This window comes from Plasmopara halstedii, assembly GCF_900000015.1.
Source record: "Plasmopara halstedii genome assembly, contig: Scaffold_1561, whole genome shotgun sequence".
Taxonomy (NCBI): domain Eukaryota; phylum Oomycota; class Peronosporomycetes; order Peronosporales; family Peronosporaceae; genus Plasmopara; species Plasmopara halstedii.
Window position 1 is genome coordinate 757,937 of NW_020188473.1, and position 10,961 is coordinate 768,897.

Here is a 10,961-nt window from a genome sequence, read left to right on the forward strand (position 1 = left end):
TGGTCTGCTAGCGGACCCCGAATGTATTCCAATGCGGTATTAAAAAAGTGACTTGGCCTGGCTACCTCACTCAAGTATATAGCAAACAATGTCGACATGACACTCTTGCTCTTTAACCTTCTTTGGTAAATCCCGAATGGTGTTAGAGTGGGAGAGGAAGGCAAGAGAGATCCTCAAGAATGCCGTGATTTAGCTTTTTCAAATCACATTTCAAGTATATCATGTTGTCTGTGATGATTAGGCCTTTGCCATGGAAGGCGTATTTACGCTAAAAAAGCTACTGGACGTGAATACGCCACCGCGGTAAGGTCTTATGTCAAAACCTGGGGTTTCTGAGAACATGAGTTAAATGCATGACGACAAATACGGTATCCGGATGAGAGCATGTTGTAATATTTATCATACAAGCAATTGAAGAGGTATGGTCTCGAGCGCATCTTAGGACACCCGGCTTCTGTACTTGATGACTGCGATGTTGACAGTTTGAGACTGGACGCACACGGATTGTCGACGACCTTGGCACTTTTCTGGCCAAATTGCTCGACAATGGTGTCGATGTAGCGTGCCTGTTTGATCATTAGCTTGCCGCTGTCATTTTGTGGTCGATCGCTATACCCACGATAAAATTACCATGCTAAAATCCTACATCTTGAAAACACTCTTTGATTCCCACTTGATCCCTATACTCTCGCCATGAGGACATAACCAGCCGTCTTGTTCCACGCACTCGCAGCTTGTTTGAGTTCCGATATTGCCTTGTTCAGCTGGCATGAAAAGACTTGATCTACCTTGACACCCGACAAAATTTCCGTGTAAACACGATACTGCTGAGAAAGAAGGTGTCGAAGTCTAGCTGCTCCACTATCTAGTTTGTAACCACACAAGCTGCTCGAAATGCCTGAATTGAGTTCATGCTGGCCACTGTAGAGTAAGTCTCGAAAAGTACATACCGTTCTTCTACATAAGAACCTTCGTCATCTAACGTGTCTGGTAACGCACCACCCTACCATTCTGGTTCCGGTTCTTAACAAAGACCCAACGGCATCCAATCTTACGTTCAATAGATCCCTGTGGACCGAGCGCCCATGTCTTATTCTTGTTATGTGATAGTAAGTCAACGTCCATCGCCTTGCGCCACTGTTTTGCCTTGTCATCAGCCATTAATAGCACGTATATGACAGGCATGCCTGAAATCTCACCAATGCTTACGGCGCAAGAGAGAACTATTCGGCTATAAAGCCGGTCTCGTCTCTCCTTGTACGCTTTGGGGATGATGGGCCGTCCTTCTTTTCAGACTTTTTTTTGTCATTTGATCGTTCTCTAATATCAACATCGGTCCGCGCGCACACCCTGGGCGCTCAAATTGAGATTGGAACATAAACCTATCTTTTTCCGACGATTCTGCGGGGGCTTGGTATACTAATTTATCTTCTGGTACATCTTGTGCGGAAGCTCTGTACGGTGTCAGTTCGGAACGCACAAAGGATAGTAGTTGGAGCATCTCAACCCTGTGATGATTCATATCGGGCGTCTTCTCCATTTAAAAGTCTGGCACGATTTCTTTACTCCACAATCCATCGACCCATCCTGATTATGCTTGCTTTAGGCCGAATGCTGTGCCTTCATCGTCGATTTGGTCACGTGCAACCTTTTGCTGACATCCCGGCTTATAAGCTTTATTTTCTCTTGTCCCGGTTGCCAAAGCGCAGTTCTTGTCCTTATTGGTACATGATGCAGGCTGAATTTCCACAATTAATCAGGTGAGGCAAGCTTTTTTGCTGCCAGTGGATGTCTGTCAAGTCCGGGATAAGCAGCACCTCAATCATGGATATGCGTCTTCCGACTAATCCGATAAGTCTCACCGTTCCAATTCCTTCAGCGCTTGGTTTTCTGCTGTCTGCAATTGTTACCTCGCTGTTAGATCTCAAACGCTTATTATTGATCATGCCACTCCATTGCGGGGTTATTTGCAACGTTGCGCTGCTGTCAAATTGGCCAATCGGCTGAACGATCCTCACCCACAGCAAGTACCACATCGATCCGGTCGGCACGATTTCTAGAAACCGGGCAGTCCCATTTCACGTGACCCATTTTGCGACACTTTTTCTTAAAACCACGATCCCTTCGTGGAGCGTAGCTCCTGCGATCGCTTCCTCGCGCTCCTTCTTTTTAGCAGCGCAAAACGCCTTTTGATTGGATCCCTTCATCAGCAACAAATTTACTTCTTAGGCTCCTAAAACAGGTTCAGTTGACTTCAATGATCGTGATTTCCTTGGAGGGTGCTATGATAGAAGAAGTCGGCTCGTACTCCGACGGCTGGCTGCAGAGAGGTACCACCATATGAAGGCGACGTATCATCGTGACACGGTTGTGCAGAGTGAAGCGTTCGTAGAAATCGTGAAGCGTTCTCCACGCCTCCAAAGAACGAGTAGCGAACCAAATTTTGATCTGGTGCTCAATTTAGACGCTTGGGCAATGTTACCTAATGATTAGGCATTATTCACAAGCCACGTCTCCGTAATGTCGCTTTCATCGCTTGCAGCCGTGACGCTACCCGGTAGCTCTTTTCTTGCAAGAGTCGTTCTCCTGTTAAACTTCTAATGGTAGTAGATACCATTCTCCGGGAAGGCTTTGGTGTGTTTGGTAGCCTCGGCGATCATGGTGTCATCAAGCGAGGCATGGTTGTGGTAGCTAAAATATAGAAGAGATGGCAAAATCCGAAAGAGATATAATTTATAGTTCGCTACCTGTGCTGCCTCTGAGCCTACTTACTGATTGTAACCTGACTCATCCAGCTAGAAATGGGCGACTACCATTATGTCTGTAATCAATATGCATAAACATGACAGTGACAGTAACAGTAACTGTGACCGTGACCGTATCCCTCATTCACCAGTGTAATACACGGCGCAACACAGCTGCAAGTCCACTAACTTAGAACCTCGCAGGTTGTAAACCCCTTGATTGGAAGTTCTTACGGTCACTCAACCAGCTGCAGTCAGCAGTAGGTGTCAGACAACAACGAGAAGGTTCAAAGAAGAGTAGCAATGGACAGAAATTACGAGCACAGGAACGGTTGTGGCACTGAGTGTAATCTCAACATTGTTGGTGCGCAGTCGCAAATCCTACACTAATTCGATATGTTATGGCGCATAATTAAGACGAAAACTAAATTGTAATTGCGAGATTTCAGGCGTGTCATTTCGAGAAAAGCTATGACTGAGTGTTCATTGTCTACGATCTTTTTCCCTTGATCTAAGTCGACATAAGCTGCTTTAAGTGAGTAGCTTTGTGTCTAAGATTAGTGATCATATGGGGATATAGTGATCCGCACACCTTCACATATCGACACAAGATATTATGCGATTCTTCTCGTTATAGGATAGATCTACATGTTGTCGAGCTTACAACGTTTTGAGCACTAAAGATGATTGCTGCAAGATTTTATGGCTATGATTGGCGAATGCCTGATCTACGTTAATGTCAGCTGGATTAGCATCCTTGACAATGTTCGCCACCATAATGTGGGTCGATGCAGCTCTAACAACTTACTTCAAACAAAAATTCAGGTATATGACTGATATTCAAGTGAGCGACCGAAGCAAACAAAATTTAGATTCAAAAGGTTAATCGTCATTTGATTGTACTGCAGCCTAACCAGAGTAAAAAGCAGAAATCTCGTTTTGGGCACTTTAGCGCACGTACGATAGTCTTAAAATGCTTGCATTTAGCTGCAAGTAGCCGCAGTCGATATTTCATTTGACACGGACACACCGCTGATGGATATAACGTCTTGTTTCTCGTTCATCTGGGGCTGACTACCATCCAACGCCACTGTAAACAGACCTAAGTGGAATTCAATGTCGTCCGGAAGATCCACCTCATACGAATGAGTGGTCTTGTGTTCAAGATCATTATTGCCCTCGCTCATGTACATATCAATTACATGACCCTTTCCTGACGGGCCAGCCTGAAGTGCCACGCCAAAGTTGTACCACGAGCCGTACACGAACGTGGTGTTCCATCTCGACACCCACCCTGGATACTCGAAAGTACCACTGTTTACATAAGAGATCACGGGTGGATTGAACTTCGTCTCCACTCGAAAATCAAAGTAATGATGCTCATCGAAAACCATCTCCCAGGCGTATAAGTTGATGAAAGGCTCTTCTTTCATTATACTAAAGCGAAAGAAGGTTACGCCAGCTTTATTGGTTTCGATAAATTGCGCCAATTCTGTGCGACGAAAGTTAAATTGCGACTTGAAAATTGCATTTCCGTCAACTCCGATTTTGAAGACGCCCGTGTCACCATTGTACGCAGGGTTTCGACAGTTTGGATCAATCGTCAGATAATCTTTGACCGTCAAAGCGCTGTTGTTGCGCATAGTGAAGATGTGCGTCGAGTACTTGTTTGAGACCGTTTCGAGGTTCACGTCTTGAGCACGGCCATCAAAAGGAAGTGGCTTGGCAACATGTTGAGCCTGAGCTACAGAATAGCTCGACAACAGGGCTACAGCAGTCATAGTTGCAGCGAAGATGACCATGATGCTAATTTGAAGATGCTGGTCTGCGTCGTTGGAGGTAGATTGGAAAATAATTTAACGAAGCCCATGAGTCAATCGATACCTTCAAGTACAACCAAGAAGCACCAATGGCCCTTCTGCATTTTTTCTCAACTTGTTAAATTTCTCAAGTTGACGTCAGAATCCTAAGATAAGTCCAATGCTTGGAGGTTTTTAAGCTTGAATGAATGAGCGTCAGGTTGTGAGTTCACATTATATGTTTATGCACTCCAGAAGACGTAAGGATTCAAGAAATACGAGACTTCGACTTGAATGATTAGCAGAATACTTTGTATTGACTCAAAGATGACGTAAATTTTTTTTTAAAGGGTTTATTGCAATAAGGCACTTATGAACACCAGACTCTGTGATGACTGATGTTCTTCATCCCCGCTTTTGGTCATCGCAACATGAAGAATCCTCAGCTTTTTGAATGTAAATATGTAACAAGCTTGGTCAAATCATTTCCTGAATATTGCTACGACATTCGTAATAACTATATTTTAAGATATATAAGTCATTAATATTTCACGTCTACTAATAACTGTTGTAATTTATAAGAACTAAGCTATCTAGTACTGTATTGATGTTTGTGGAGTCATTCACTCCTGGTACTTTTATATGCATGGGATACATTTTATATGTTTGCTCTTTTGATCATGTTTTAAGATAGGTAATGCTAAGTAGTGCGATGTTGGAGTGACGTGCTTGACCTCAAGCCATACGATAGTCCAATAATTACATGATTATGTTAATAAGACACTCCAAACTTCAAGTAATAAAATTCTATCGAGGGACAGTATTTTGATATCCAGGAGAAAAACATGTGTTGATCCCGAGAAAGCCACGAAGATCAGGACTCAAATCGGTTTATCTTCGAGCTCAACAACTTGGCAAACTTCGACAGCAGCTGCTTTGTGTCCAAAATTTGTGGGGATTAGAATCACTCATTTTCCTTCATTGATATAAGATATTAAGCTGCTCTTTTTGTTGCATACAGATTAGAAGCGATCGCGAACGTGACCTTGAAGATAATCAGTGTTTCTCTCAAAGTGATTACATGCAAAAAGAATACCTCAAATAATATTTATTCGACTTGATATGCTCGAATGTCATATTTCTTCAAGAAAATTATTTTCTAAGTCAAAATTTATATCTGGTTCGCAAAATTATAATGATATCAATAGACATTTGCAACTTGTTACTTTAATTATAAGATTTGTATGTACTGTACATAGTACACAGTACAGTACAGCCCGATATGACAACGAGCAAAACATAGGAATGACGAAATTTTACCAATACGATAGCATATTTCGTAAAACTACATAACACTAAGGGACATCACAACGCTTTCATGCCTTGATCTGGGTAGATATCTTGGCTGTAGCAAATAATCAAACCATTTTCGCACAATGTACATATATTAATGTCGTCAATTGTGAATCACTTGAAGAATATTTTCGAGATAAGCTTCAGGATCCACCTCCACGTGATGACAACGGAGCAGGATCGACATTCAACAAAATACTGATGAAGAGATAGCTTTACTTTATAAAGATAGAGTTGATATCTGCAACAGATCAATTCTAGAAATTTATAACGTTGTTCATTGCTTCTCGCTCACAAATAGCTAGCGCTAGATGCTGAAAGCGAATAACATCGCTTTCGTACCATCTAATTTCAGTCCCAGCAAGAAGATTAACATCTGCTTGCCGCACATCTTTTTCAATTTTGTGCAATAACATCATGTTTTTGCTGAAAGGGCTGACGGTACACTGATTAACGTGATCTTCTGATCAATGATCTTAATAAGCTTAGATCTAAAGCGAGAAAAAGTGCTCTGTTAATCATTAAATCCACAGTATCACTCCTCTTGAGTCTGAACCTTCTCCAATGTGCTTGATCATATGATGTGGAACTGCACAGCTTAATGAACTTTTCCAACTTCGACACGTTTATCCCATCTTGAGATTTTGACGTAAAAATGTGCGATCATGTAAGTTGAGACAAATCTACAGAGGATTTGTTGGAATATAACAATCCCATTCCTCGGCGTGTTGATTGTGATCGAAGTTGCAGCCTGACTCATGGAAGTAGTAGTATCAGTTCGTCAATCATTTTCCAATCTACCTCCAACGACGCAGACCGGCATCTTCAAATTAACATCATGGTCACCTTCGCTGCAACTATGACTGCTGTAGCTCTGTTGTCGAGCTATTCTGTAGCTCAAGCTCAACATAATGCCAAGCCACTTCCTTTTGATGGCCGTGCTCAAGACGTCACCATCGAAACGGTTTCAAACAAGTACTCGACGCACATCTTCACTATGCGCAACAACAGCGCTTTGACGGTCAAAGATTATCTGACGATTGATCCAAAGTGTCGAACCCCTGCGTACAATGGTGACACGGGCGTCTTCAAAATTGGAGTTGATGGAAATGCAATTTTCAAGTCGCAATTTAACTTTCGTCGCACAGAACTGGCGCAATTTATCGCGACCAATAAAGCAGGCATAACCTTCTTTCGCTTCAGCTTAATGAAAGAAGAACCATTCTTGAACCCATACCCCTGGGAGATGGTTCTGGACGAGCTTCATCACTTTGATTTTCGAGTGGATGCGTCGGTTTGTCCACCCATGCTCACCTATGTAAACGGTGCTACTTGGGAGGCTCCAGGTTGGGTGCCGAGGTGGAACACCACGTTCGTGTACGGCACGTGGTATAACTTTGGCGTTGCACTTAAGGCTGGCCCCTTGGGCAAGGGTCATGTTGTCGATATGTACATGAGCGAGGGCAACAATGACCTTGAACACAAGACCACCCATTCGTATGAGTCGGATCTTCCGGATGACATTGAGTTCCACTTTGGTCTGCTGACCCTGTTTCCGGACGGTACGGAAGCCAAGATGAACGAGAAACAGGACGTTATATCCATCAGCGGTGTGTCCGTGTCAACTGAAATCTCGACTGCGGCTAATTGTAGCTAGTTCTTCTTACAAGTATAAGGCTATCGTACGTGTGAAAAGAATACCTGATATAACGATAAATACTTTCCTTAAACCAGATTCTGTTTGCTTTGGATGTTTAGAATTGTAATCTAACATCTTGCCCTGGAATGTAAGTAGATTGAGCTGCATTGACTCATTACAGTCTTGAATATTGGTTTGGGTGTTGTCATTGGTATTAAACCAGTCGATATGCAGGCATTATTCAGTCGTCGCCATACAGTCTTGCAAATTATCATCTTTAGCTCAAGGCATTTAAAGCTACGAGCTTTTTTTATTAGGTGACAGTAGAGCCAAAACTTGTTAAAACTGTAGGATTTGCGACTTAGTACCGACAGTTTTACCTAATATCTTAAAACTGATTTAGATCTTGATAGGAACTGATGTTTGAAACATGATAAGAATTTAATCGAAGCATATTCCAAAGCTTATATATATATACTTAGATGACGTAAAGGCTAAGATAGTTTAAGTATCCGTCGAAAAAAAAGTTTGGAACGGCAAGTACTCGATTTCTCAAGCATCCGGTCGGACTCTAGTCGTCAATCAGTAATTAGATCTGTGATGTATTGAGGATTAGCCACCTGATACGCGTGAAAGACTCAAAGAAAAGTTTGATAACGTTTGCTTTCATAGCATCACACTTTCGAGTGTAGCGTCAACATTGACGAAATCATATGATGTACCAACAAAAATGCGTCTCCTGCTTTGAATATCGTTCAAATAAATGATCTTAGAAGGATTTTTCGACAAATGACTAGTTGGTTGAGCTCGTCATAAACAATCTTTCGTGTGTACGTTTTTCGAGATTTTCTTCTGAGAGCTAGCCCCAAAAAAGTATGAACATGGCGCGATATTGCTCGCATGGTGCTGGTTTTTGTCTGGGCTAGATATGTCCTCTGTACCGAAAACGTAACCGAATCAGAACTGATAGTTTCTTGGCTCATTTCAATGTCCTCCCATTTATGTCCTCCCGCTGCTAGCAAGCCAGGTGCTGTGTACGCCCATTTGAATGGATCTTTGCGTGCTGTGTGAATCTTTGGGCAGATGATGTTGCAGGAGAAGACCTACTGATTGAACCACATTCTTGACTTAGACCGGAGTATCTCGATAAGTAATGCTCTAATGACATTGTTTACGAAGACAAAGAGTAGAGACTACCAAATCAGTACGTGGTATATAAACATATATACTCCGGCTGATGCGTTGTTCCCACAACACCTGCAGAGGCAATCGGTTGAGTCACTTGAGTAGAACATGGTAATTTGAAAATTAAGCTGCTAGACAGACGAGTCTCGATGGAGATCAAAATCTCGGTCTTTCATTCTAAGACAAACAAGGGAGTCGAGACTCTTCTTCTCAGCCACACAATATGCTGGGTGCCTACCAGAACACGACTAACAATTTTGGTTACAAGTTGACCCAGTGCTAACGTCACCATGAGAAACTCCAATAAAGGTCTACTCTCAACATTAACGAAGAACATGCCGTATTAATGATTAGAGACATTGCACTTTCTGCAGCGAGGCCGCCGTAGCTCTTTCGCTTAGAGGAGGCTTGGTTTAGGTTGGTGACCCTTGTTCTATACTTAAAACCAGTACGAGTGTAGCGAATCGCAATCCACTTAGCCCAAGAGCGATTACAACCTTAACCCAAGGCTAATTAACTCTTCCGTTTAAAACGTGAGATGTGTTTCTTGGTTTTATTTTCAGCAAAGCCGCCTATATAATAATCTATAGGTTTTCCTATCTATACAGATAAATCTAATTAAATGTATAACCACTGGTTGTTCCAGCCACGTTTTGATTGTATCCACACCATTTTGTGGTCACATCATCTTGTGTAAACTACACCATTGCGTGATCACCATCTTGTTTGACCCACACCCTTCATACCAGGGCACGTGAAACCCCCCGTTACACTATCCGATTTCTACACCAGACATAAAGCCAAGCTCTACCAAAAGTATGACATCATGTTAAAAGTGTCTTAACAAATATTGGTACGGATGTGGGGTATGGAGTGGTTCATTAGATGCGTGGCCAGCAATTCTCATGCTATGCATTACTCAGAATCGTATCGTAGAAAAAAAGAGCAGATTCATCATGTAGTTGCCAATGCTACCAGATATGGGACACTCTTACAAAAAGCACCTAGATACATGAGTTGCAGTACTGTAAAATACATAATACTATTGTAAGTGGCCGCTTTAAAATCGCCGAGAAATACAGCTAAATATTTAATCGGTCTGCTCTGGGGTGGAGCGTTTGTGCCTATCCTTTGTGCGTGTGTTCTAGGCAAAGCTTCCTCCATATTATGCTCGTTGCACCTGTTGTCAACTCGATGATTGATACGTTTTCTCAGCAAAGATAGAACACGAGCTTAGTAGTTATCTGTAACCGTGACAACTTAATGCACTTGGTAAGCTCATGTATCCGGTTGATTCTTCCGTATAGGGCATTTGTCCATTTAAGGAACGAAAGTGGTAATATTGCTAGCCTAAAGGCGTACATATGCCACGAGAATGCGCAGGCGAAGCACCTCAGTATACACATTATGCAACGGAGTAGTTCCGCAAGAGAATTTAGTAGGAGAGTTACATTTATTCTACTTATGAGTAGTAGTACTTAAAGTACATCATATGTCAACGAGAGACAGGAATACACTCGTGTTGTGTTATATAAGTGGTTTTGGTAGAGATCACCATCAGATAATTACATTAAAGCATCCTGATGTGTGGCTAACATAGACCTGATTTTTAGTAAATGATAATATTAAACAGAATTTAGTTTACGAGGCAATTTTAAGGCTTCCCATATGTATTAGTAAATGCTAAAGTAGTGGAATCTTTACAGTCGGAAAAAATCGGTTTTACCGCCGTGTGGCGCTCACGTTAAGCATCGAGACCATCGAGATCAGAATTTACAGTTTTTTAGCTCTGGTAAAGAGATGCTGTGATGATCATTATTGCGGCCATTTTGCACACAGAGCATCAGTGGGTCACATCGGCGGTCTCCAACCTATGGGTTTGAGCACATAAATTTGCTCTCACGTTTGGCTTTTGCAAAGGAGGCACTACAAATACGGACTGGGTGAAGCGACATATGTTGCTACTGTCAGAACCACCAGCTTTGACAAAATTTACAGCGGTACAGGTGTACAACAAACGCATCAATAAAGCGAGACTTGAGCAAAATAAAGCATTGCTCTCCGAGTGTTCAGCAACACTACGCATATTGCCTGACCCACGTATTGTACGTATCGTCTCACCAACTGGAAGTTTGCCATTGTGACATGATTTAAAATCTAAGCAAAGCGAAAGTGCATCAGCCGCCACATTGAGCAGACCCGAATTACACTTGACGTCAGAGATACGCAGGTAAACAAAGA

The 10,961-nt window shown here is 42.2% G+C and overlaps 4 protein-coding genes across 4 annotated transcripts in view; 1 reads left to right on the plus strand and 3 right to left on the minus strand.

Annotated features, from left to right (window-relative positions):
- Nucleotides 1–3,727: 3,727 nt before the first annotated feature.
- On the minus strand, nucleotides 3,728–4,546 carry PHALS_01568 (uncharacterized protein; the record flags this gene model as incomplete). Its single annotated transcript, XM_024715984.1, has 1 exon — nucleotides 3,728–4,546. One exon carries the CDS (start codon nucleotides 4,544–4,546, stop codon nucleotides 3,728–3,730), a length of 819 nt encoding a protein of 272 aa, XP_024581628.1.
- A 2,188-nt stretch (nucleotides 4,547–6,734) lies between these two features.
- On the plus strand, nucleotides 6,735–7,553 carry PHALS_01569 (uncharacterized protein; the record flags this gene model as incomplete). Its single annotated transcript, XM_024715985.1, has 1 exon — nucleotides 6,735–7,553. One exon carries the CDS (start codon nucleotides 6,735–6,737, stop codon nucleotides 7,551–7,553), a length of 819 nt encoding a protein of 272 aa, XP_024581629.1.
- A 1,950-nt stretch (nucleotides 7,554–9,503) lies between these two features.
- Nucleotides 9,504–9,884, minus strand: PHALS_01570 (uncharacterized protein; the record flags this gene model as incomplete). The annotated part of the gene is made up of 2 exons (XM_024715986.1): nucleotides 9,504–9,527; nucleotides 9,696–9,884. The coding sequence occupies 2 exons, from the start codon at nucleotides 9,882–9,884 to the stop codon at nucleotides 9,504–9,506; spliced, it is 213 nt and encodes a 70-aa protein (XP_024581630.1).
- A 679-nt stretch (nucleotides 9,885–10,563) lies between these two features.
- The window catches only part of PHALS_01571 (uncharacterized protein), a gene marked incomplete at both ends in the record, with an annotated part of 2,544 nt that continues 2,146 nt past the window's right edge, over nucleotides 10,564–10,961 (minus strand). The window contains one exon of the mRNA XM_024715987.1: nucleotides 10,564–10,961. This exon is cut by the window's right edge and continues 356 nt beyond it. Within this exon, the coding sequence (XP_024581631.1) occupies nucleotides 10,564–10,961 (398 nt within the window).